The sequence below is a fragment of the Pelecanus crispus genome, chromosome 6 (genome assembly GCF_030463565.1).
Source record: "Pelecanus crispus isolate bPelCri1 chromosome 6, bPelCri1.pri, whole genome shotgun sequence".
NCBI lineage: Eukaryota > Metazoa > Chordata > Aves > Pelecaniformes > Pelecanidae > Pelecanus > Pelecanus crispus.
The window spans coordinates 34,384,206-34,411,418 of NC_134648.1; the positions used below are offsets into that span (position 1 = coordinate 34,384,206).

At 37.4% G+C, this 27,213-nt stretch overlaps 1 protein-coding gene across 5 annotated transcripts in view; it reads right to left on the reverse strand.

Annotated features, from left to right (window-relative positions):
* The window catches only part of PCNX1 (pecanex 1), a 91,328-nt gene that overhangs the window by 51,661 nt on the left and 12,454 nt on the right, over positions 1-27,213 (reverse strand). For 4 of the 5 annotated variants that reach the window (XR_012831148.1, XM_075713163.1, XM_075713162.1 and 1 more), the window contains exons 3-6: positions 25,064-25,169; positions 21,917-21,962; positions 20,903-20,992; positions 17,506-19,206 (exon numbers count right to left, since the gene is read on the reverse strand). Coding sequence is in view for 4 of the 5 variants with exons in the window: in XM_075713163.1 (XP_075569278.1) it covers positions 17,506-19,206; positions 20,903-20,992; positions 21,917-21,962; positions 25,064-25,169 (1,943 nt within the window). In the remaining variant the exon portion in view is untranslated. Of the gene's footprint in view, positions 1-752; positions 938-5,658; positions 5,792-17,505; positions 19,207-20,902; positions 20,993-21,916; positions 21,963-25,063; positions 25,170-27,213 lie in introns of all 5 variants that reach the window. The other variant, XM_075713160.1, reaches the window with a different exon arrangement.

Consider the following 27,213-nt stretch of genomic DNA (forward strand, 5'->3'; position numbering starts at 1 on the left):
CGGGCCATGTATAGATAGCTGCAAAGATCCCTGCCAGGAATTTTTCCACATCTGCCCCTGCATTACTGTGTTGTAGGAGATCAATCACTTATTATGACCATCTTAACTTCCTTCTCCCTGGCAATTTTATTAACTGCACAGACGCTAATAAATAGTTAAGAATACTACATAAAATAGACCACGAAGAACTAAGGGACACTATAAGGCTCCATGAAATGCTGGCATTTGATATAAGAAAGAGTACAGATTTTCTTCCAATCTCAAACTCCTAAATCAAGGTGTACATGAAAAGTAAAGCACTCATTTACATGAGGATTTCTGTTTTAAACAGCAGCTAAGCAAGACTTGTCTAAAAAAGTAAGATCAAAAATTCCTAGGAACCCTAACAAATTTTTTTTTCAGGAACTGGGAGTTCCTCAAAGTTGGTATCAATCTCTGCCCAGCTACCTGTGACAATGCAAGAAAACATACGCATTGGACGTGTTATATTGTTCAAGTCATGAAAGCTCTCATACCATCACTCTTTTTATCTATGCATCCTTAGAGTGTTTCCCATTGTGCATTTGTTAGAGAAAGTGCCTGGAAAGGTGACTGTGAAAGACAATGAATTTATGAGCAACACGGCCGCCTAAGAAACGCACCTACAGGATTCAGAAACAAAGCTAAGGTTAGCTGATTTTCACCGCATTATTACCAATATATCTGCCGTATTAAAACTTCCATGTCACCAAGGTTACATAAGGCCTGCATACCAAGTTCATCGTGCAAACTGCTACCGCCTACAGCAGATGCAGTGGCATGTGATGCTTCTAAGTGGACACTCCCATTTCTCACCAGCAAGGAGGCGCTAGCGCCGAGCACAGCTGCCTGGGAAGGGGGGCGGGACTGCACTCTGACCTGGGAGGAGGGCTGCTGGCCTTGCTGACCATCTTGAAGGCTACGAGAAAACATGGATTGCGGACACATTACCAGGAAGAAGAGGAAAAATAGCTTCAAGTGAAGCAAAACAAGACTTTTCAGTTCAAAAAGGCAAACTTAAAAGAGTATAGCATTAAGCAGCCACTTGTGAGGGTTAAGATAACCCATGAGTTCCATATAACAGAATATCTGGACACTATAGTTGCATCGGTAATCTAGAGATACGGTTCCTGTTCTACTTAGAAGCAGTATTGCTTTCTAACATCTCCCCTAGTCACCCCCCAGTATATTCTTACAAGTCTTAATTTGTAGGTGCAAAAGCAAATTACTGGGGGTTAGTCTAATTGTAGACTGAGGTAGTGACTATGCCAGTCTTCCCATGATAGTTAGGGTCCTTCTTGCTCATTGAGGTATGACTTGATCATCTGTTTAGTTGGCCAGTTGAGCTTTTTTTTGGTCACACCACCACCATCTTTCTTGCTATTAATCTGCACCCTAACTAGAAAACATCTTTAAGCTTTGTTAGTAGCCATATGCTACCACAGGCCTTGTAGATAACTGTAGTTAAATGTTTGGATTCAGATTTTTTTTTGAACATATTAAGAATGATTATAACAAATTATTAACTGGCTAAAGTTTTAAGTCTATTTTGAAGTTTTTTTGACAGTACAGCAAAACCCTTATTACTCAGTATTACTACCACAAAGAAGTTCTTCTATACACAGACATATACCTGCACCAAAAAACAGGTTTTAAAAGTCAGCTTGGGCTTCAGAGGAATTTGTAAGCTTACAGCCATAAGAGTAGACAATGCTTGAAAATGTTAGTTGTTCTCCTCACAGCCTTCTCATTGCAAAACTATTTTATAAAACTGTTTAACAAAGTTAGATATTTTTAATAGCTTGTTCAATATTAAACACGGCAAAGTGTCAGAATACATATGTTTACACTTGTATATCATGTCTACTTTGCAAGATTAGTGTTTTTATTATCCTTCATCTTACACGTTTAAAGAAGTTACACGTCAGTCATTAGCTGTGGGACGTGATGAAATTAAGAATTCTTTGTTGTTGCTGTTAAACACAAAGACTTTCATATTTTAAAGGCTATGGAAAAGATCTTAAACACTTGCTTTTGAAAAACAATCTTTATCGCCTGTTGCTTTTAATATTTCACTGTTTACAGTGTGACACTGCAATTGTCAAGTAAGGCAACTGAAAAAGCAAGATCTTAGAGTTGAGGGGTTATATCTGATATACTTGCTTTTAACAATATTTTCTAGTACATCTACTTTTCAGTTCTTTTATTAGAGCACCACTGGAAAACAAAATATGGATATAAGAGTAGTTGTTAAAAGCTCATGCAAAATAAGGCAGACATGCACACAGCTCATGAGGTAAAAAAATAGCAATTCATTTATCATATTCTAACATATTTTAATCTGAACTTTACACTCAGTGTTTTGCTGCTGTAGACAAGGCTTTCAGTGAGCTACATGGCAACAAAAGCCCTAAGGAAGCTCACAGATGTGCCAGCCTTCATCGTCTCCCTTACGTATTATAAGCAAGACCAAAACAATGTTAAACAATACTGTTTTCTGTTAAATAGTATCTATGCATCAAGCTATGTATCAAAAGGTGCATAGAAAGTTGCCCTTTCAGTGGTTATCCATATCTGTCACAAAAAAACCCCACCCATAACATTGGCTTTAACAGATTGCACAGATATGCAAAACATACATTTATTGTCTGCCTAATTAATAATTATAAAAATAAAATTCTGCTTCAGACAGTGACTTATGTTCTCATATCAGACACACATGCATACACCATTGAATACATAGGATGCCAATGCATACTTATGTTTGTAAGTGCCCAAACCACTGTTGGCATTTAGGCAAGACAAAAAACAGCAGTGGTTGGTTGTTTTGTGGTAGGTTTGGGGGTTTGTTTTGTTTTTAAGTTACCAGGCAAAGTACTCTTCTGTCTCATTTAGCATCAAACCAGCAGAATTTACTAGACCAGGTTTCACTTAAGTGTCTACCGTTGCCAAACACACACATATATAATGCCATTGTCTCTTTTACTAAAGATTCCACAGAGGAAACAAAAAGTAATTGCAAGAATGGATAGGAAATGAAAAAAAAAAAAAAAAATCAGGTTGAGGAACATCCCCACGACATCCAATTTTATGCCAGAGTTAGAAGATTAGGAGATTAAAGTTTTGCTGGCAAGAATAAGAAAGAAGTAACATCAGGGCAACTAAAGATTAGTAAATCTAATACCGTTAGAAGTTTAGCATCTGAAGTCATACGGATTAGCAATATCAGGAACTAGACCAGGGCAACTCACCACTAGCATATACAAGTAATGCCAGTACAGTTGCAATGATATTTTGAAAGGATCTTGGTGGTAACTGGCAAAAAAACCAACCAACCAAACAAAAAACCTCTCCATTTCTCACATTTCTTCCTTAAGCATTATTTTTTGTTTGTTTGTTTTTAAATCTTTCTTCAGCGTTTCTTATTCCAGCAACACATAGAATCTACATTAAAACTAAGCCACCCATATAAAGGAAAGTTTTTTCAGACTATTCATCTAGAAATCAGAACAGTAATAAATACCATTTTTCAGATAAATTCCATTTGAACTACCAACTGTGGAATGTATGTCAAACAAATCTGAAAGCACTTTGGTGTTTGGTTGGACTAAGACAATTTAACTCCACTCCAAGGGACAGTCATTTAGCATCACAAACAATGCTTTGACCAAAGTAACCTCAGTAAGTATTCAATCCTAAACATATGTTCATAATACCAGTATTTTTGTTAACGTGTATCGTTATGTCAGAGAAAGTACAGAGTTTTGCGGTTTTATTTTTATTTAGAAAGGAACAAATTTAGGTTACTGGACAATGAATAGAGGAAATACAAGGCTAGAGTATTTGTTCTCCTTTTTCACCCTTGAACATCTTGTCCAATTAAAAAGGTACTTCCACCAACTTCAGTTTTCTCATGATCTCTCACTGAAGTTCAGCTTGAGCCATGGGAACCTTAATGACTGCACTAGCATGTGAAAATGAGGCAGCTGTCAGACTCAGTTTAAAACAGACTCCTTTATTTGCCCTACTTTCTACCTAAGAGAAAGAAAACTCACCGTTTTCTAGCTAATGCACAGTTAAGGAGCTCTGACTAGTCTGCACAGCCTCTTATGAGCCAATACACAAAACTATACTACCCTCCTCCTCAAAAAAACAAAAAAAAAAAAAAAAAAAACAAAAAAAAAAAGCATCAGAAGCAAGTGAATGCAATGGAGAGTAGAGCAAAAGTGATCTAAGGGAATGCAAAGTTTTAGCAACCCTCCCTATGAAGTAAATCACTAACTTGAAGTTGAACAAGCTACATTCAGCAAGAACAGAAGCTTAACAAAAAGTTACCTGAAATGATGCAATTACTGCTACATACTGCACTAGCCAGTAAAAAGACATCTAACTAGTTTCAGTCCTTGATGTGGCAGAAGCCAATCCTTCATTTGTTAGATTTTAGGCACCATTCTTGCAATCCTCCTGCCTGAGGAAATTTTACAAATTTAGTCCTCGATTACTTCAGTGGTGCCACAAAGACGGCATGATTCCTCCCCCATCCTCTACTCTAAGTTATTTTCTTTTTATTTGCTCAGTTTCTATAGCTTTTTCCAGTTAAAAAAATTAACACAAGTATTACTGAAACACAAAAGCAGGCTGCTCCTGTTATTAAAAGGTAGCTCAGCATATGAAGGAAGATCATTAAGAATACACAACATATACAATTATTCCTGCATATTTATCATATAACTGGAGGAAGAATTACTTTGATATGTATGGGGGTGTGTTCCTTCCTCTACAGGCAATGTTCTGCTCACCAGATTCTCCAACACTGTAGGCAACCACAGGATTGAAAGATTTAAAAAGCAAATTTAAAAGACTTATTATGGTTGCTACTTCTACTGTTCAAGCTGACAGACCAGAGTTGCTATACGTAGCTTATCACCAGGCTCAGTATTGTCAACATATGGGTCAGTGAAGGTTGGGCGCTCCTGGGACATGTTTAAAACATTGCCAAGGCATGCAAACTGCCACACAATTAGATTTAATACTGAGAAATACTGTGCATTCTGTAGCAAAGGCATCGCTATTACTTCTCTTTTGCTGTAAAAAACTCCAGGATGTTCATACAATGGTTTACCTGTATTTTAGATTTGGAACCTTTGCACATACGATTTAGCTCTGTATAATGTTCTGCCATTTTGTTATTATGCTTATCTCTCACCATCTACAGACGTGAAAAGTGATTACAGTAGTAGTCCCTAATGCTTACTTTCTTAAAAGAAAGAAAAGCAAAATGAGGAGTGGTGAATAATATTTTCTTGGGTTTTTCTCCTGGCTTGAAAGTAAAAGTTTCTGAAGTTTTTTATTAAAAAAAAAAACCACTTAGATGAGTCTAAGTTTGTTAGCATTAATTCATTTTGTTATCAATCTGAAGTCAGCTATAACATGTTAGAGACTGGCTATCCTGATCATTTTGAAAATAGTGCCACATATACATGCACAATCCAACAAGCCCACAGTGACATGCAGTGACAGCTCAAGGAGGTTATGGTGGGGAAGGAAGTAAAAAGTGCTTTTCTGGCAACACTGGTGGGTGTGGGGAGAAGTGGTCTGCTGCATGCATGCTAAATATGGTGGAACATTTAGATACCCTACCTGAGGGGTGATCCGATGAGCAATGTAGGAGGGGTAGGGTTACTCCCTGCATTGTGCCGGCGTCGTACTGCCTGACGCCTAAATGTGCTGCGTTCACGACGAAACGTGACAGTCTCCTCGCTGGCTTGTGCTGCTGCATCAAGACAGACTTTAGGTCAAATATGAACCCATCCTAGTTACGTACACAGTAACTTAAGACTCCTTTCTTCCCCCTGACCCTCCCCAAGTTAATGAACTTGACTTGCAACAACAAAAGTAGCTTATGCACTGACTGTTCAAATAACCTGCCTCAAGGCAGGATCACAACACACAGTTATCAGTAAAAATTTGGGTGGTTAGGTGTTTGGGTGGTGGGGCATGTGTGTTCTCGAATATACAACTTTATTTTTTTAACCCTCAGATCCAAATAGCCAGGTTGCAAAGAGCTGGATATCCCAAATCTCTTCCATTTACACAGGGCAGGAAGAGCCAAGACTGATGTCACCCTTTATCTCATTTAATACCCTTTATCTCATCCAATACCCCTTATCTCATTCAATAGATAATTAAAGGAGAAGCCTAAAGGACAACCTAGAAAGGCTGTCTGCCACTCCTCACCATAATAGTCTCTTCTCAATTTTGTAATTTCTGCCAAACAGGTAGGATTGAGGTTAACCTCATCACACCTCCTCAGGGGACAAAACAGAGTTGCTTTTTAGTTTTTCCTCATAAGCACCAAGGGATACATGTTGCTCATTTTAGACTAGTTACACTATGATTTGGAGGAGCAGGGAGTTGAGATTAATGAGAGAATAACTTCTTTGTAAGGACTGGTGTTTTTGGTATTTCAATGCCCCAGAGAAAAACAAACAAAAGGTTTGGTCCTCTTTTAAAGCAATACTGTAAAAAAGTTTGTATGTATTTAAGGGACTCTAAGATTTTTCCCACAGATTACCGCTCAAAATCCACCTCGGCTCCCCAAGCTTCGCTGTCTGAACAACTTTGGATTCTGACCGCTTCATCATGCATCTACAATCTCGGAATGAATGCAGAGCACTAGACAGCTCAAATGAATGGGTCACAGAGAAGATAGGTTTTGGCAGGCAAGTGAAGGAGGAGGGGGAAAAAAAAAAACCCACACCAGCCTTGACATGAAGTCAGTGCAAGAGAATCACAATCTTGAAGGAGAAGTCACAGCTTGGTAGCCAAGAAGCCTGTTACTAGAGTGAGGAAACCAAGGATTGTGTCAAGCCAAAATAAAAAAAAGTAAAAACACTACAGGAGCAATGCTTTTTATGCCAGAAAGATCACAGGCAGAGTAGTCCATGTTCACTTATGCACATTTCAAGTTACAACATTACTGTCATTAAGCTCTCAAAACTTACCAGCAAAGAATCTAATGCTGGTCTACAGGGAATAGCAACCTACTATTGCTGTGATTACTGCCATAGCTCAAGCAATAAAGACTGTATGGAACAAAAGTCTAATTCCACCCATGAACCTCAGGTTATCAAGTGAATACTGTATGTGAAACTTCAATCTGTAGTTTGCTTTAAAAGCTAAGCAGCTACATGAAGAGATATACTTTAAGACCAACATTAGTGTTACAAGAGTTTCATTACCAAAACGTCAAAAGTTAAGGACATCGTTAATTCACTCCTTTCCTATATTTTCAGGAAAACTGTATGACTGCTCACTTTCTCCTCACTCTTTCACAGCTGTTTTTGTTATTCTAAGCATCAATAGATGATACTTCCTTTTCAGTGTATTTCAGCCAGAATTCAAAACATTTCTCTTGTATTTTAACATACAGCCTTATGCTTTGTTTTAATACACAGCCTAATTTCTTCAAGGATTTCTTTAGAGCTCTCATACTTGAAGTACTGGGAAAGTGAAACACACTAAACAAGATAGTATGAATCCTGACTTCTTTCTGGTGGATTAAGTTAACACACAAGAGGTCAAAACTGTCCACTAATTTTGGGTGCCAATTTGTAAGGCTCAATTCTTCCAGTGTATTTATATCAGCATATAAAAACTCATATATTCACAACAGCTTCCACTGACTTCAGATGCAAAAGCAACTCCACACATTTCTGCTAATCAAGCCATAGTTAAGCACCATGAAATAAAGAACAGTAACTAGTCTTAAATGAAATGTAAACATCTTAATTACCATTAAGATGGTAAACATCAGCATTACATCTTAATTACTATTTGCAACTACTTAGCAAAAGCAGCATTCAAGCGCAATTCTTCAAGGCAGCATACTTAACACTGACAACATCTGTTTTTCCTTTATTCAGTAAACATCACCTTCTGCAATAACTGAAGCCCAGACTATGGAAACACTAGAGGTCCTTCCTACACAGCTCCAACTTATTACTAAAGCAAGTCTACCTCAAGCACTGACTGAGGCAGTGTTCTGTGAGGAAAACAGAGAGATATAAACATGTTTGAAGATAAAAAAATTAAAAATCAAAATCATATGTACTCAGGGATTAAATTAAAATCTGCACAGACAAACAGTTGCGGCATTTGCTAACTTTTTATTATTTCACTTTAACCTTTAAAAATCAAAGTAGATTTGGTGTAGCTTTCAACAAGGGATTCTTGATTTACCTTGAAACTTTTGTTCAGTGCACATCTTCTATATATGCTCTTCCTGAATGTAGGTGATCCAGGATCACTAAGTAAGTCTGTAAATTCTTCTGAAAAGACTGCAGAGCTTTTCAGCCCAACAAGCTCTGAGTCTGCTAACATTATGCAACATGTCAAGAAGCTACATGTTGAAACCGTGACCAAGAAAGGTTAAAAAAAAAAAAAAAAAAAAAAAAGAGACAAAAGCTAGTTGAGCAGAAAGGATTATGGTTTGTTTGAAGTGTGGAAAGCCAAACTGAGCAAGCTTTGGTTTTGATAGTTTTGTTTCAGGGTTTGCTTTTTTTTTGTTTTTAAAAAACACACAGGAGTAAGAAAAAAAACATACCAGTATGGAAAGCTACTATGTTAATACATATTATTTGTGTTTCTACTTGTCTTTAATGAGAAGGAGCAGTACAGCTGCTCCCGAATTCACCAGTAGGATGTAAGATAAAGCTCCTAAATTATCCTCTATGATGCTCTGAAAGCAGTTTAATCATGAGGGAAATAGCTTTAACATAAATAAGCTTCCTTTAATATTTACAAAGTAACATAGTGTTTTGATGTTTAGAAGCAAAACTACACAAGTAAAAGTATCCCTGTAAGACAGCTTTTTTTTTTTTTAAATACACTTTTAGACCATCACTCACACTTCTCCAATGCTGCTACTTACAACCACTTACTCTAGACTCCAGAAAGGTATGATCCAACATCTATGCTCATGTACAAAATCTAGATCTAACAGGGAGAGATAACATAGGTTATATTTTTTACACTTCCTGCTTACGAAGCAAATCAGTAAAGGAAGACAAACCTTTCAGCTTACCGAGTGTTTGTTGTTGAAGTCTGTTCTATTTTTCTGTTTTATTCTAAACTTTTATGTTGAAACACTACACTTCATTAATGTCAACAAATTTAAGTATAAATTTCTTCTGCATGTTGTCATATGAATTTGAGCCCCCAACATTATCTGTTCCCAAGAACAGAAAAACCAGGTTTGAAGTTCAAAGTGCCCAAGTTAGAAATACAAACCTGCATCCCAGAGATGAATAAAGTAAGAGGTGGAAACCTAATGACAACTTTGTAGAAAACTTAACCCTCCCACACCTATTCCCAACTATAATACATCTAATTTCAAAGAGGAAATAATTTGACTTTTGTATTTGTTAATGCACCTGTGCACATGAACACGTATTTATTAAAATTAATCCTTTTTTTTTCTTTCATTACACTTCTGATTTGAAAAAAGCCAAATTAGCAGTTACACACTTAGAAAGTCATGAGGGTATAATTTCATCATCATACATTTGGAATGATACTTTCCCAATAAAAGGACTAAAATTTATTGTAGAGAAAATTCTAGAATAACGAAAAATTTACATCCCTTTGCCAAACAGCTGGGAATATCTGAACACAGGTTAAACTACCCTGCCTGCAGATTATGCCTTTCCAAAATTTCTCTTTCTATACTATACAAGTGTGTTTGATGTAAACATCTGTCATTCCTCAACATTTTAAACAGAACTGAAGACTCAAAGTTTTACACAACAGCTATACAATTGTTGTACAATACAACTACCTTTAAGAAACATGAAATACAAGTATTTTCTTTCCAACAGGAACATTTAAACATACAAGCCAAAACATTTACAACATCACCCTGCATGTATGTTCCATTGCTTCTAACCCAAACTTAGCAGATGGAAACTGAAGAAGCATGAGATGAAAAAGCAGAATTTCCGAATTTTATTGCATCAACAAGTCCCATTTAATTTCTGCTAGGCAAAAACACTAAACCCAGTGCCTCAGATAAATTCTTCCCAAGTAAGAAGATTCCTGGAAAGATATGGTATGGAGGTCATACAGAGGTAAAGTATCCATGTGGAAAACCGCAGAGTTCTCAGGATAAAAATTGCAAACTTCAGTCAGACTGGAAAGAAACCAAAAAACCCACACACAATGGAAACATAGCGTCCCTCACTCTTCTCAGAAAAGTGAAAAAACAACAAAAAAAACCCCACCAAACACATCACTTGAAGTCTAGATGATTTTGAACACTAGTCAGGCTAAGCATGGTTAAACATGTGCATAGAACCCAAGTGATACTTGGACATGCCATTTCTCTCCCTATCAAATGGGAAAGGGTGATCTAACTATTTTCAACCACTTGTAATGACCAACCCTACAAATTCTCAGTGAGAGCTGAGATGAATAGTTTATGGCTCATGCATTCACAAAAGCAATGAAATCTGTCTTCTAACACTGAACATAATTTGCCAAACCAAATAGCTGAAATTTTGCTCTTCCATATTGAGCATCTGTATCTCATCTGTGTGCAAAACCTGAGAAAAGCCATACTTCTCACATGCATTTATGGGCTAACACCACCATTCTCCTCATGGCTGAGGCATTCGTAATTCATTCTCACGTGCCCTAACACTGTTTTAAAAACCATACTTGTAAGATACCCAAGTAGAAAGGAGTCTGTTCAGTCCAGATCTTCAGTATACAGTTATTAATCACCATGGATTATGCACCATTATAAGAACTACAATTGCAGGGATTTCTTGTACTTCTCTGATGAAAAAGGAAAGTATTGTCTTATAGTATTATAACTTACTGTGGACATTTAATGAAAAATATCACTAATGCCTGAATTCTGAAGAATGGACATGTGGGCAGCAAAGGAGAAACAATGAAGAACAGAGGGACATCTCTAAGATATAAACTTTTGCTAGAAAATACGGCAGAGGAAAACAATACACAGTTTAGGAAGGAGAGCTTGTCACAGAAAAAAAAGAAGAAAAAAAAAAAGAGAAGACAGTTGAAAGAGAAACAAGGGAAGTAAAGCCCAAGACTTAAGTGCTGTGGTTGAATGTATGAAAAAAAAACAAGTTTGAGACTAGGTTGAAAGAATATTAACAATTATGTCAAACCAGTCACTACAACAATCTGGACAGCAAAACACTGTCAAGCAAGGAATAACCAGGACAATGAAACCATCTGTTCTGAATTCTGAACCAAACATTTTTACAGACGAGCTTGATACAAAAATGTCTATACTAATGCCAAAGATAAAACTAGGAGTCTCAGTTATTCTACTTCACTGTACTTCCCACTTGAATTATTCCACCTTTAAAAACAACAGGTGTTATTCACACAGACTTCTTCAATATAATGTTGATGGACTTGGGGTCAAAGAGCTAAAGCTATGACCTAATCTGATCCCCTGCCCAATATAGTCCCTATATCCAGGGATTTGGGTATCAATAGCTAGTAGTATGTTCATGCAGCAGACAAATGTTCATGACCTACATTAATCTTTATGAAACTTAATTCTGACTTTGTATTTGGATTTATTCACCTTAAGGAAAAGGTGCTTTAAATATTTAGAACACAGCCTTTCCAGCCTAAGTGGTACTCTGTATCAGTATATTATGCACAGAAAGTCATGTTTGCTTTGAATGGCTTTCTATTAACTATAACAACAAACATTAATTAGTAGCCAACTTTGATATATCCTGGAATTACACCTCATAGCTACATTTGGCAGTAATGTGAGCACTTCCATTACAGTTCAGAGAGCTCTCAGAACCTTCTCGGCTGTATGCATAACAATGCACCCAGGTACATCTACAAAGGAGCATGAAAAAAGTGGCTTATAAACTTAAGTTAGTTGATGCAGCTTCATTTATACCAAGTATCAAAAATTCTTATTCAGTTCCTGTTTGCGATGAATACTTGGCAAATTTATGAACAACACATGCTACTTGTCAACCAAATCGAACCGTTCTTTCCAAATCAAGTAAAAACCATTACAAGAAGCAATTGCACAAACACTACCAATCTGAGACATTTAAATAACTCACTCCCACAGCAATGCAAAGTATTTTAAGAGAACTACCAGTTCTGGTTTCTTTGGGAGGCTTGAGAGAACTTAACCAGGGTCAAATTTTATAAATAATATTCCCAGGGGGAAAAAAACCCAAAAAATTTTGTGAAGTGTATTTTGCTTCATTTTTAACTTTTGGTTTATACTGTGGCATGCATTTCTTATCAAGTATCCTGAATTTCCCTTATGTAGCCCTGCAGAACTTTAGGTAGAATATCTATTACTCTGTAGGTGACACACTAAAGAAGTGTGTTTCTACCAAGTCACAGAAAGTCTCTTACCAGTAGTACTCAGGGCTGTTGCCAAGCAATTACACACATTTCTGGCTCTCAACAGCCACTGCTGCGAGTTGGACAAAACCGGAGGGGTTTTTTGTTTGTTTGTTCCCCATCACCACCTTTATGAAGTAGTTATTTTGGTCATAAGTCATCTAACAAAAACCCCTGTATTATCCATAAATACCAGAAAGGGGACAAAACAGGCAGGATGAAGTCCCCACACAATGTACTAAAACCACATTTTGCTTTAGTAGGTAGTAATGAACAATTAGTAGATGCAAGATTCATTCCAAGTGTTATTTCATTGTTAAGTTCCAAAACTGCAGAATTCCATTTCGGCCTCGCACATCACTCCTAATGCTGTTTACATCTTTAAGTATTGAACAGCATCATCTCACCTCTACTGAGATGACAAGATATCCAAAATCAGAGGTAATTCTGCAAAACTCAGCCTTTACGCACAAAAGCTGTGACAGAACATTATGCTTTCAGAGTCAGATATTGGGGAGGGCTAACATTAAAATTTCTATGTCATGCTTGAACCGAATGCTGTGTGCATTATGACACTGCTAGTTGACATCTAAAAATCAAGTAATGGAATACAGTCTTTTGGTTCCAATAAAGAATGTCATATGGAAGAGAGCCCTTTCTACTGGCTAATCTGCTTAATCTGATCCAGTTACAGGAGGGGTCCTGCTGAACACATGAACAGACACAGCTAACATACACACAATCAGATTACAGTAATTTTACACATTTTTCAGTTCTACCACTTCTAAACTCTTTCAGAGTTTGATTTCTTGGGCAAAACTGTTTCGTTTAGCAGTTTAAATGTGAACTGATAGACTCCCAGAAAACAGACCAGAAGCCCCATCTTCTGTAACTGTATTAATTCCACCTGCAGAAAGCATATCAAACTAAAGCCATCAGAAGCATGGAACAGCTCTACAGCACAGGCAAAATAAGTAATGACTGCAGACCATATGGAACGTAAGCATAGTAGGAAAAGTGTGATATGTTGGTAACAGCTGACATGACCATCGGCTGCATAGCAGAGAACCCAATTGTACTTTTAACTTTGGAGAGGATACTGTCTAATGATTACAGGCAGATATGCTAAGCATATTATGTACGAATACATGCAGACTGAGAAGATGAACAGCTTTACATATGCCACATGAAACGCAAGGTTCTAATCCAAACTCCCAAAACCCTATTTTGCCTGCCTATAAAGATGTACTACAGACCACAGAACACAAAAGAACAGTATGAGCTGTTACTTCAGTATTGCTATGCAACGCACTGAAGGAAAAATGCATTACATTACACGCAGTTTTATTTACAAAAGTGTATGTAACTCAAGAAGTTGAAGTAAGTAAATAAATAAATCTTAAATTACAGCAAGCTGTAAAAGAGAGTAGCAAATTAAAGGGTGCATCTTTTACAGTTAATATAGAACTGGGGGAGAACACTTGACTTTTCAGATCAGCTCAAGTTTTACAAAACATTACTGTGTCATATACAGCATTGTGTTGGTTCTTTAAATCTTTAACAAACAGCAATCCAGAAATAGCACACATCTGACAGAATTCAGGCATAGGAGAGTATCAAGGCGGTACTTCCAAAATATCACTAGACATCTAGGCAAACTTTTAGACATCTAAACAACTTCAACTAACCCATAACCCATCAATTCACCAGCTACTTTTAGATGTTGAGTAGTTAAATAAGGATAACAACTATTGTAAGACATCTTCCATTTTTTGGTTATGCATCCACCACACATTTAATTATAGAATTTTCAAATGCTGTTTGTCTGCATTTTAATGAACTGCAATTTCTAGTCAAATGCACAACTTATCTTGTAAAATGTGAGTCATTCACCACTTCCTGGCATAGTAAGATAGAAATGAAACTGCTAAGCTGTATCTCCTGAAGTAAAATATGTACAAGTTTGTATAGCATCCTGCTTAGTAAGAGACTACTAAAAGCCATATCCATTATGAAACATATTTTAGCAGTTACACAAACAAGTGAGAAGGTACTTTTTAGTTTACTCCCTAAAGACTTAAAGATAAAACAAAGTTATCATTACTGATATAAGTCATATTTGAAAAACAGGAACTGAGAGCTGCTGACTGAAAGAGAGGAGGCAGTATTCATATCAGTCTTTTGGTTATCCAACATGCCTCTGTTAATTATTTGTTTCAGAAAGTTATCATAAGCAATCACAGAAATTAAAAATATTTATATAAAATTGTAAAATAATCCTTTCAGCAGGAGGTTGGACCAGATAACTTCTAAAAGTCCCATCCAACCAATATCCTCTGATCTTATGACAATCTGAACCAAGTTTATTCTATAATTCATCTGCTACATGTAAATAAAATAACTTCTTAATTTTCTCAAATAATTTCTATATACACACACACACACGATGTATATTTATATTCCACATGTATGTCTTTAAAAACACTCCCAAAAGGTGAAGACAACTCAATAGTGGGAAATACTGAACATAAAGCAACTTAGATTCTAAAAAGTTAAAACATTTTCTCTGATTATTATTAGTTACAGGTAGGTCCAAAAAACAAAGCTACAATTAAATATACAGCTGTTACAAAACTTAATATAAGCTATTAATGGGGGGGCGGACAACACCAACAAAACACACACAAAAGAAAAAACAGTAGAAACGAAGGACAACACAAAGGAATTATTCAGATTGATCATGAACAGATAAACTCAAAATAATTATTGGCTTGATTCTAGACGTGACTGCATAAATATTTAAGTAAAGCTAAAGAAAAGTGGTATTTTTGTTCTGCTTTCAAAAAAAGCAGAATGACATTCATTTCTTACAATCATAAAGGAAATGTTTCCTATTCTATTGGTGACAAGAAACTTAAGATACAGCAAGTGTTATTAATCATATGATGTCATCAAATCTGGAGAACCTGAATCCAGATTGCTTCTTAAAGTCAGCCTGAAACTCATGGGCAAGTAATACTTGGGTGCTCGTCATTTATTAAAAATACTAACAATTTCAAAATGATCATTATCTAAAAGTTTAAAGAGGAAACTGAAGAGAATAGTCCAGTGAGAATGACAAGACTTCCCTGCTTAAGCTGCTACAGATTTGTAACTTCAAGATGCTTTTAAATGTGGTCGGTCTTCGCCACCATTTCACTCTTTAAAAGAGCAATCAAAACATTTGGCAATATACAGCAATCAATCATGCACCGATTCTTTCGGACTACTGATGACTGGTGAGTGCACATAAAGTCTGACATGTTCTGTAAGGTAAGGTACATTAATAGTCCTTTGCATATAAGGGGAGAACCACAACAGTTTTAAGCTGTAATAACACAAACCAAAATGAAATTAAATCTTGTGCTAAGACGACCATAGAGTCAAAACAGTAACTACATAAAGCAGAGCTTTTATTAGTCAAATTACTCTCAGTGGACATAAAGAAGAGCTGCCACTTTACAGGCATAACAAGAACGTGTGTTAAGTGTTTAGCTTGCAGAGTTAGTACTAGAAGAGCAACCTGGACTCTTTCATTAAAGCTACTGCAGGGCTTTGTTACTAGGAATAACAAAGACAGAAACTACCAATATGTGCAGGTTTGCAGTTTTTTAATGTGAAGACATCTAAATAAGTCTGAGACAATTGTAAATCAGTCAGTTTTGATCAGTAATCAATACACAGCTGAACTTCAGTGTAGGACACTTTTCCCCCCTCAGAAATTAATTGTGCTGATTTTTAGAGTTTGCTCTTATGTCAGCGTCAGGGGAAAAAAAAACCCAAAGAACTATCGGTCATATCTCATCTCACTGTGAGTCGGAAGTCTCTCCTTTTAAGATGGAAGAGTCACTATACTTTGCTTAGGCAGTCTAAATAACAAGGACAGTAAATTTCCCTCGATTCCTTAAAAATATCTATGTCTTGATCTAAAATACAATTTTATGAAGCATTTGTGTGCTTAGCTAACAAGATCCAGATTATCTGGTAGGTATTCCCCTCAAACAATCCCAAAAGAAGACTGAGGTAATTAGCAATCCCATACTGCTCTGAAAACTTATTTTAAACCCACTTATCGTCCATGACACAAAAAGCCTTCCAGTTAAGGCAATCAATATGGCTAACCAAGAAAAGAGACTGAAACATCATAATAGTTTTTTGTTTATCACTTGTTAAGAGCTCCCCAAATTTTTTTTTTAATAATGCCCCTAATCTATATTAATACCAGCTACTCACAGTACTCACATTACACCAAGCAAAACAGTAGTTACAGAAAGTAAGAGGAAACTACATTTTTCTCTCCAGCACAGGAAGGTTATTGTGATCTCATAATGAGGACCAAAAAAAAAACAAAAGCCAAACCCCAACACACAACCCAAAACAAAACCCACCATAAAAAACAACAAAAAACCCCAAAGTAAACAACACTGTCTAGCCAACAATCACAAGGCGAAGCAAAATCAAATCCCTAGGAAAATTCAGCTTAGTAACAAGACCATTGTAAGAATGCACAATTCAAGGCAGCACAGTAAGTGGTTTGGGGGTTTTTGTTGTTTTTTGTTTTGTGGGGTTTTTTTAATATCACCTCAAGCCATGCTAGATTTCATCTAAGAGGCAGCAGTAACTTCAAACAGTCACCTCCATGTTTCAAATTTTCTAAACTGAACAATCTTTCAAACAAAAATAGTCTCTCTTTCATTGTCAATTTTTAAAATAGTATACATAATTTGAAGTTTGAGTAATACAACAGAGCAGTCTGATTTAATCACAAATAATAATTTTAAGGTACAGCTCTGGTTAAAAAAGACTGCCAGTTACAAACCCGTAACACCTCTACCTATAGATTTGATAGCATTTGTTTGAATTCAGCTCCCATTTCTGTAGATCTTCTATTAAAGAAATGCATTGTCAGTTTTACTAGGCAAGAACAAAGAAACAGGAAGACGCTTAAGTATAGTTGTAACTTAAGTCACAGATACCAGACCCATTAACAACATACAGCAAGGTACTTCTGGTAGGTCATTTGCTTACCTCCACTTGCTGATTCTTGCTCTTCCCCTTCAGGAAACGTAGCCTGGCTTGGTAAGCTATTCCTAGAACGAGTGACTGACTCTAAGTGTGAAGCCCTTCCCAACAGAGATAGCTCATCTAGCACCTCTCCTTCTTTGGCTTCCAAATCAGATTTTGAAGTTGTTAACTGTTTTATGTTACCTGGTGCCATTAAACTGTTTGGGTCATTTAAACAGGCTACAGTACCACTGTCCAGGCTTAATACTCTGGCACGATTCTTGGCACTGTTTGTGCTAGAAGTCCGACGTGTAGATCGTTTTTTGCTAATTCCTTCAGAGCTTACATGGGTTTTGTGAGCATTTTCAGGGTCTGTGCCCACACGTTCTTTAGAAACATATTTGGTCTTTAGAGCACTATACTTTCCCTCAGGAGACTGGCATGAATGAGAGGTGGTGCTGGAAGAGCTATCACTGCTGAACTGGTGAGCTGACTGCATACTTGATGTCCTGCTCAAGTCGCTTTGATCACTGGAGTCCTCATCGTGACAAAACACAGCACTGTGAGGTTTAGTACCAGAAACACCTCGGAAAGAAACATATTCCCTGTGCCGACTTGAATCAAAACTACTAGCCCGCTTTTTTCCTGTCCTTCTCCTGCTGGACTTGTGGGTAGAGGCTGTTCGATGTATTAAACTAGAAGATTTTGGTCGAACATCTCCTTCTTTCTGTTTTCCACACGTTTCTTTAGAAGCTCTTGAATCTACTAACACAGCTAGTTTCTCACTCTGCTCATCTCTTTGTTCAGCAGCCTTCCCAGGTGGCCTGTCAGCTTGTGTAGTCAATTCATTGGCATGTGGGTTCTTATTGGCCTCTTCTGAAGCAGAGGCACCAAGACCTTTCTGACTATGCATCGCATCAGATGCATTAGAACCCTTCCCCTCTTGAACACCACTGTTAGTGCTCACTTCCACAGCAGTCCTTTCACTACTAGTCCTTTTGTCAGTAGTAGAACTACTGTCATCTTCTGAGTCAACACCACAGTCCTTTTTCTTACCATCCTTTTTCTCTTCTCTAGGAGACTCCTCCTCGTGCTCTGACAACACACTTTCTATATGCGTCGAGCTAGTATGTTCACTTTTATAGCTACTGATGGTACTGTTAGTGTCACGATCAGTCCCACTGCAGTAGCTTTCTGTTGAACCACTGCTTCTAGTACTCAGGCTTCTCAGACTGTCCACACTTTTGTCTGCTTTCAAGGATTTGCTCTTCCCACTCTTAGCCAATGGTTGAGGGCTGCTACTTTTCAGAATGTCATCTAATTGAAAAACTCCTGAAATGCAAGAGTTCTCAGCCAAGGACTCTCTGGATCCAGAAGGGGGCTTGGAAGCTTCTAACTCACTGACAGGATCTAGTCCTCGTCTTTGTTGATAGAGAGGGAAGTCATTTAGTGAAGCATCTGGAAAAGCGACAGCAGAGCTAGAAGTCCTTGGTACACCTCGTGGTCTATGATCCTTCCTATAGGAGTGAGAATGCAGAGTTACAAGCGAAGCTACTTCTGTGTCACATGCACCGGTTTTAGACTGGTCCACAAGCTGGTTGTTCGAGAGGCACACTTTGTCACTGTTGTCTCTTAGCAAATCCTGTCCGGAGGATAATGAAGGTTGGATGGAGACAAACGAGTCATTCGACACCAGACGAAAAAGCTTCCGATCAGTTGCCAAATCTGTTTAAGTACATATTTAAAAACAGTCATGTAGAATGTTGATGTAATTATACAATCTGCTTTACAACTGCTTGTTTATATCAGATAATGAAAAATAAACTGACAAATCCACTTGCGAGTACTATCCATCACATTACCATTTAAAAGATTTCCTAACATCTGGGCAAACCTGACAGAGACTTTTTTTTTAAAAATAAAAAAGAAACCATCGACACCTGCTTAATCTTAGCAGCTAGTAAAAGACAACATGATTCTAACAAGTCCCCAACCTCCTCTATTGCTCATGTGTCTCAGATTTAATGTTTTTATGTATCCCAAAGTTTCTTAATTATGAAAGGGTACAGTCTTTTATTTCCTACATGCAGTAAACTGTTTGTTTCACATAAACTTTAAAATTATTAAAGAAAACAGAGTAAACCCCATTAACTTTGAAGTCACAAAAAACCCAACAAAAAATCACCTTTCCTAACAGATACCAAGTAAGCTTAGAGTTAGCAAGGATGCAGGTACTGGCACAGGTCTATTGGTATTACAGTGCAACTCCCTAGGAAGTTACTGAGTTTTACTACCTCTAAAACTGGTGCTGTTAAAGCATATAATGAGGATTTGCTGATAGCTCTCACTCAGAACAATTGTTTCTGTTATCCATCACAAGCAGTGTGTGGACACAAGTGTCCATCTGCACGTAGTATTGGAAGTCAGGCTACTTTCCTTTTTTGGTACTGTCATTAAAAACAGAAGATCTGGGGGCCCAGTTAATTTACTATAATTGCTAAATTTTTGTAGAGTGTATTAGTCATGTGTAACTTAAGAGACTTCACCAACAGTTCCGTTACTTAGCGGAAAGTAGCAGAACCCTGCTGCCTATTATAATAGCACAGCCACTGGTGATCCTCTATTTTAAACATACTTTCTGCACTGAATCACACAGTAATGACTGAAAGGAACCCATCAGTCTGATTATATTGGCCAAAAGGAACTGCAGCATTCCCAGAGTTAGCTTCCTGCTAATTACCAGGTACTTCAGAAATCACCAAACAAAATAATTCCCTACAGTTTTATGCTCTCTTTTAGTCCGAGCAGATTTTTTTTCCTGGTAATAAAGCTAAATAAAAAATGAGATCTGAAACAAAACTGGACAACTGAAGAATACACGCTAGCAGTTTCCTTACATCCTAGGAAAAAACAATTACGAAACTCTGATAGCTTGTATATTAGAAGCCGTCTATAGCTCCCGAAACACAGAATGCTGCACAGGATTACTTACTTTACAGAAAAGCATGCCTGATTTTAAAAAAAAAAAAAAAAAAAAAAAAATCATTTGGCTGTACTGGAAAGCAAAGCAAATTAGGCTACAATGAAGTCCATGAATCCCAGGCCACTTTCAGTATGACAGAGATTATCTAGAGACATGTAAGCTAGCTATCTTTCAGCAGCAAGGAGACAGAGAACACAGTAAATATTTATTACCTGCTGGAAGACGCCAGAACACGAAACATGCAGCCAAAGAACAAAGTTTAAAGTATTCAAGCTATGCATCCCAGGAACTGAGAGTAATTAAGAAAGGAAAATGAGAGCTTCAAGATAGGCTTTCTTAAAGTCTATCGACAAATTACATGAATTTCTTTAGCATGTTAAGCAAAAGGTCTTTGATAACAAAATACCATGTTTAATATGCAGGAAAAAGAAATTTTACCTTGTTCTTCACTCCCTTCTTTACACAGGCTAGAACTCTGGCCAAGACTTAAACTGATATCATCAGAGGTCTTGGCAGTGTCTGTATCTCCTGTGAATTTTAAGAAAGAAGAGTACTAGTGCTCAAAGTATTAACACATGCATCTACATACACTGCAGATTTCTCACCTTCTCACCTGTCATGAAAGACTGTTGCTTTTATTTCTTCATTTGATGGTAAATAACAATAATTACAAGTAACACAAGATTTCTCTTTTAAACATAAGTATTGTCTACTCTATTTCTTTTATTTTTGTGTATAAAAGTTTTCATTCAGCTACACAGATCTTCCATGAAGAACTGGAAAATTATCCTACACAGAACCCAATGGAGACAAATATCACCCCCCCCCCCAAAGATATATCTATTTGAATATTCCTTTTTGCATGGTTGCCAATAAAAATGAGGGGTAGACTGTAACAAAATACTTGTAAAGATAAAAAGGTAAGGAAAAAATCAGGAAGGTGACAAGTTCACATCTCATTTTCTCTTGTCTTATTACTGGCTTAATAAGTTTACAAGACAGCAACTCTGCATATTAAAAATAATTTATCTTTTTGTCTCAGAGGACTTCAAAAGGGCTGTCCTGGACAATGCTTTTGCTAGATGCCAAGCAACCAGAAATAATCAAGTCATTGAAATACAATACCAGAAGGGCGACTGGTTGCACAGAACTCAAAATAGCAGGGAAAAGTCCACTCAAGCCAACCCCTTGGCTCTGCATATACAAGCAAAAGAGAAAACCTGTTGTTACATGGAAAACAGAGCACGGAATCCAGGATATTCTCTCCTAGTGTTTTAGGCACCTAATTTGCAAGTCCAAGGAAGATTTCCTTCAATTAGTAAATGCTGTACCTAGCTCACAAAAAAGTTTTGAAGATAAACAAGGTAGACAGTATTTGGAAACAACATAGTAAACAATAGCGATGTGAAGTGCTACTGCAAGGTATTTTAAGTAGCAGCCAAAAAATCTCACCTTTGATGGTTGCTGCTGTTCCCAGACGAGATAACCCAGATCCAACCTAGAAACAAGGAATTATGTGAAAAGCTGTAAACTTTCAGGAATTACCCAACTAGTGTTTCCTATTACTGCAATGCATGCATTTGCGTATACACCTAGGAGAGATCTGCAAAGGCACAAAAGCATCCAACAGCACAGTGCTGTACAATCCTTTCTGACTCAGAATGTTTCCACTGCAAACAGAGATGACAAGGCATCTAATTACACATCCAACTATATCACTGCATTATTCTGTTTTATAGCCAATGTACTTGGGAGATTTTACTATGCTGATTTTAAAAATAGTTTCTAATCTAGGAATTCCTTGAAAATACTTAATGAGGAAACAACCTACTAGTATGATGGTACACTAATAACTACTGCTGTAAAGCTGAATGTTTAACGCAGTGATCATGGTTGCCTAAAATGCTTAAAGAAAACACCACGCTAATATGAAACTTACCTGTTCTACATAGTAAACACCAAGGTAAATCCTGAAACTACTCCAGTTGGAAAAGATACATATTTTTACCAGGGTTAGTTTTCAGGTCTGTCAGAGTTGATCCAATGACCAGGTAACCACAAGAACTTAAGTATTGGTACATGGAAAGTGTCAGCAGCATGATATGATATATGCCTGATATGGCAGGATGATCCCTGCTGGCAGCTGAAAAAACTTAAATCAATTTAACCTAATAATTTTACCATCTCTTATTCCTCCCTCTCATTCCTGCAAATGCAATTTTTCTTTTGATGACAGTTTCCAAATACACAGATTACAGTTACCTCAAAGCAAGTAAACTGGTTAGTGAAAGACTCTGCAGTATTCCTTGATCTATTCTTGGATACTAGTTACAATCCCATTTCAAATTCATAGTATCTGCTTTTCAGCCATGTTCAATGGCCAGCCAGCAGGCATTTACCTCCTCGTACAAAAACTAGCTAGCCATTTAGGTTTGCAGTCTGCCTTTCTACGTATGTCCCATAATCTGCAACAGATTATTTTGCAGAGGTGCTAAAGAGAATTTAGTCTTTCCTTCAGTAACATTTCCAATACCACCTCTCCCAAAGAGCTCCAAATAGCACACAAAAATGCATGTGTCAAATAACTAAACCACTCAGAAATAAGACAGGAGAAAAGTACTCAAGGGCAAAATCTGAACCCAAGATACATAAAGTTATGGCAATTTGACTTTACTGTATACTTATTGCGATGCTGTTTTAAAAAAAATCACTAGTTCAAATGACTCTGGGGAAAAGAGAGCATAATTCTACTATTCTTCTCTGTAAGCACAGCAAATTTAAGGTAATCTGAATGTGTGCGCACATTTTATTCAGCCATACTACAGAAGAACAATGGCTTTGCTATGCATAATGCAAAAAAGCAGCCAGAGCTTGTTTAATGCATTTGCTTTAAACATTTACACTGTCATGCACACTTTTAGTTAGTCATTCTGCCATGTTTCAACCTTTTTTCCCCTTCAGTAACATGCCTGGCTGAATGCTGTAGCTGAATGCAAATGCATCGGCATGGGAAAGCTATTTCACACAAAAAATGAGCAGAACTCGGATGCTTACTGTTCACATACCCTTTTGATGCTGCAAATTCAATCATGGGACTAGTGAGCACTAATTTTATCAGCATAAACACATTTTAACCACTATACTGCCTTTCACAGTAGCTTTAACTGTGTTATAGTGTCAGCATTAAAGCACACGGAAAGAACACAGGGCTTCTTCACATGCTTTAACATTGAAACTATTATGAGTATGTTTGAAATAGTTTTTTCCAAAGACCAGTCAAAGAAACATGATCCCCAGCTTAGTTCTGTCTTCCTGCATGGACCATTGCTTCCCATTCCTTTGAACACTACCAAATACCTGCTCTCTTCAAAGGAGAAAATCTCTAAGGATATCTATGCTGCATAACAGATCATCATACAGATTAAACACCAACATTAGCATAACACTGCACTACATTATGTATGGCTTGCTCAGACAGCTAATTAGAAGGACTCAGTACTGTAATACCACAACAAGGATTTCTACTTCATTCAAAAACAGCTTGTGTATCTTTAATATGATGCTGCATTGCTCATTGTCAACATAACTTTACAGTCTGGCCAGTCAATCTGCTTGTCCTCGCAAAGAGTTGGTCAAAGAAAGATGCCACAACTGCCTAACACCACAAGCCAAACAGAAGTAACAGCACATGCAGCACTATGGCAGTTGAATGCATAAATCTAGCAAGTATAATAAGGAAACAGAACAACTTCCCCAGTGAAATTACAAGGCAACTAGAGCATAATGAAGTTGCATTAAAATCTAATAAAGCCAAGTTCTTCAGCACTTCCACCCGGTGCGCAGCAGTCCCTATTTACTGCTTTCTTCCACGCCTGTTGAAGTGTCAAAATAGTGAAGATTTTGCAGAGGTCATCCAAAAATAAACAGTTTTAGTCTTTCCACTTCTACCAGTTTATCTTGCTTTGTACATTAGCAAATTAACATTTTTGACTGCAGTCTGAACTGTCAGGAATAATAACTCTCAGAAAGCCATTTAGCATTGCAAGAGATAATCAGCATTGGATGCGTTCTAAGAAGACTTAAGAGAAGCCACCTCAAATTCAGCACAACTGAAGTTTGCCAATTAAGCATCTAAATGACAGATCAAACAAAAGTAAGGAGGAAAACAAAGTTAGAATATATGGATGAAGTTACAGCTTGAGCTTTCTAATGGCTGACTCATACCAAAAGGAAGAGGGAAGCTCACCACAGTGGGTCTTGCTATTTATCTGACCATACTCTGAGCCATTTTGATTTATTAAATCAGAAAAAAGCTAACTGAACAAAAGAGAATACTGCCTGATAGGACAGTAGGTTGCCTTATAAAATCTAGCCACTCCTAAAATGAACACAAGATGGGATGAGCAAGAGCTATGCAGCTGGGAGAGTGCAATGCCATCCTAACAAAGCAGTTAAGAAATACAGAAAGGTAAGTTGTTTATCATAATACAATAAAAACAAAAAAGTAAAATAATAAGAAAAAAAAATCAGCAAAGATTACTCTACAGATTACAAAGCCAGCAGTACTAAAGCAACAACTGCAGTAGCTTTAACTCTTACCTGGCTGTTTGGATCTACCCCAGCATAAGAATTGCGTGAACTACAGCCAACAGGGGGAGTTGCTTCTCGTATGAACTCTGACATCTCAATCCCTCCACCAGGGTCACTGAGAGAAACATAAAAGAGAAAGGGGAGGGGTGGGGGCGGGGGGGGAAGAGAACATTAACCTATCAGTTAAACAGAAGTTTGTCTGTCTATGCTGAGTGCCAATTCAAAACAATTTTTCCCTTTTCAAATACCAGGGGCTCAAATATACCCCAGTATCTCCGATGAATGCTGCCCATTTGACACAGGAAACTCACTCAGAGCCGGAACACCCCATATACTGTCACAGAAGCTGCTGCCTTGTAAAGTCCACTCTGTCACCAGCCAATACAAACCGTCAAGACTTAGGAGCTACAAGGCATTCTGAAATGCTGACACATGAAATTCTCTCTGTCACATGTAACTTTTGGATCATATGTCCAACTATAATACCCAGGAATCAATCAATAGAAAAAGTACTAAATATAACTCTTTCAAAGAGCAGGGAAAAGACTCAGATTGAAGGTATTTGTCATTATCCAGATCTTTTCCTTAGAGTGAATCTAGGAGCAAAAGTAAGGATAGGTTAACCAAGCAAGCCACACACTGTCAGTAAAAGTTGCTGGAAAGGCAGAGACATACAGGCACATGGTATCTCTCCCAGTGACAAAAAGCACTTCTTTCTACCAGAAAATTTGCCTTCAGATAATCTACAGGCCCTACCAAGAAATATTTTGAGGTACTGTATATCTTATTACATCCTAGTGATTTCACCCTTTCAGGATTATTAAGTATTGGTTTGAAAGTATTTTCTAGATCAACATCACCAAATTGTAATTCGACATAAGTCAGCTTGTCAAAGGCAGATATTTATGAAACAAAAGCACGTTGAGCCTGTCCATTAGGACAACGGGGTGTGAAATGAGTTGGGGACTACAACTCGGGGATCCAATCTAGCACTGTTTGCTAACTGCAAAGAGGGAGAAGTTGAGGCATCCTTTTTCCTCTCCCAATACAGCTCTCTTCCACCATCTTGATCCAGGAGTCTTCTCAACAGACATACTGCAGTGTCATTTGACACTGACACTCTCTGCTCCTTCCCAGAGATAAACAACTGCCTCCCAACAATCAATGATTCAAAGCTGTGCCAAGCCCACTCCAACATTTTGCTGGAGAAAGAACATATGCACAACCCTTCTCCGGCTGGACTAACGAAACTAAAGATGAAGCCACTCTAGAGAACGGGACAGAAGCACTGCAGGACTTACTTAATAGACAGCCAGTCTCATAGAAAAGTCTCATGCAGTAAGACCAACACATAGTAATTTTTGTAATATATGAACATCAATCTAGGATTTTATAAACAAACTCACTGCAGACTGAAGGACCTGAAACGTCATTCATTCTGCAGCATGACATTTCAAGCTGTTGTCATCTGAAAGAGGTGTAAACATACGACCTTAGGAATCATTCTAGATCATACAAGAGGCCCCTGAACCTTCCTATATCAAAGAGATGACAAAAAAGACAGTCTGAAGTTAGGAAAATATTACTTCAGTAAAAATAAGTTAAGAGACAACCAGCCACAAGTTAGCAGAACAATTATGGTCGGACTCCAGCAAATTGAAGAAAAAGGAGAAAGCCACCATTTTGGTACAGCTCAGCAGTGAGATGTAAGTATGCTCTTATTGACGGCTGTTTACAGAGCCCTCTCTGACCTGGTATTATCAATTATGCTAAGGCAGAACCAGGTAAGAGGCAGGGGGGGACGGGGACGACACACCCAAAGCCAAAAACACACAGAATTCAGCTTCAGTAATTCCCCACCAGCTTTAGCCAAGCAAAGTATTCCTTATGCAAGATATTAGGAACACATAAGGACATAACATGAAGTTAAAGACTAAACGGAAAAATTCTCATTTAATGTTTAAGTTCAGCATACATTATGGTTACAACTGAAGGTATAACAACGCCTTTCACAAGAAGATGAAATTCCTTTCCTGTTTGAATAATTCATTCAGAAACACTGCATACGATTATAGTATGTCCTATGAAGTAGAAAAATAAGTCAATGCGAATAAGCTCTCATGCATAGAACTGGGTAGTTAGCCAGGATAGAAGGAGGT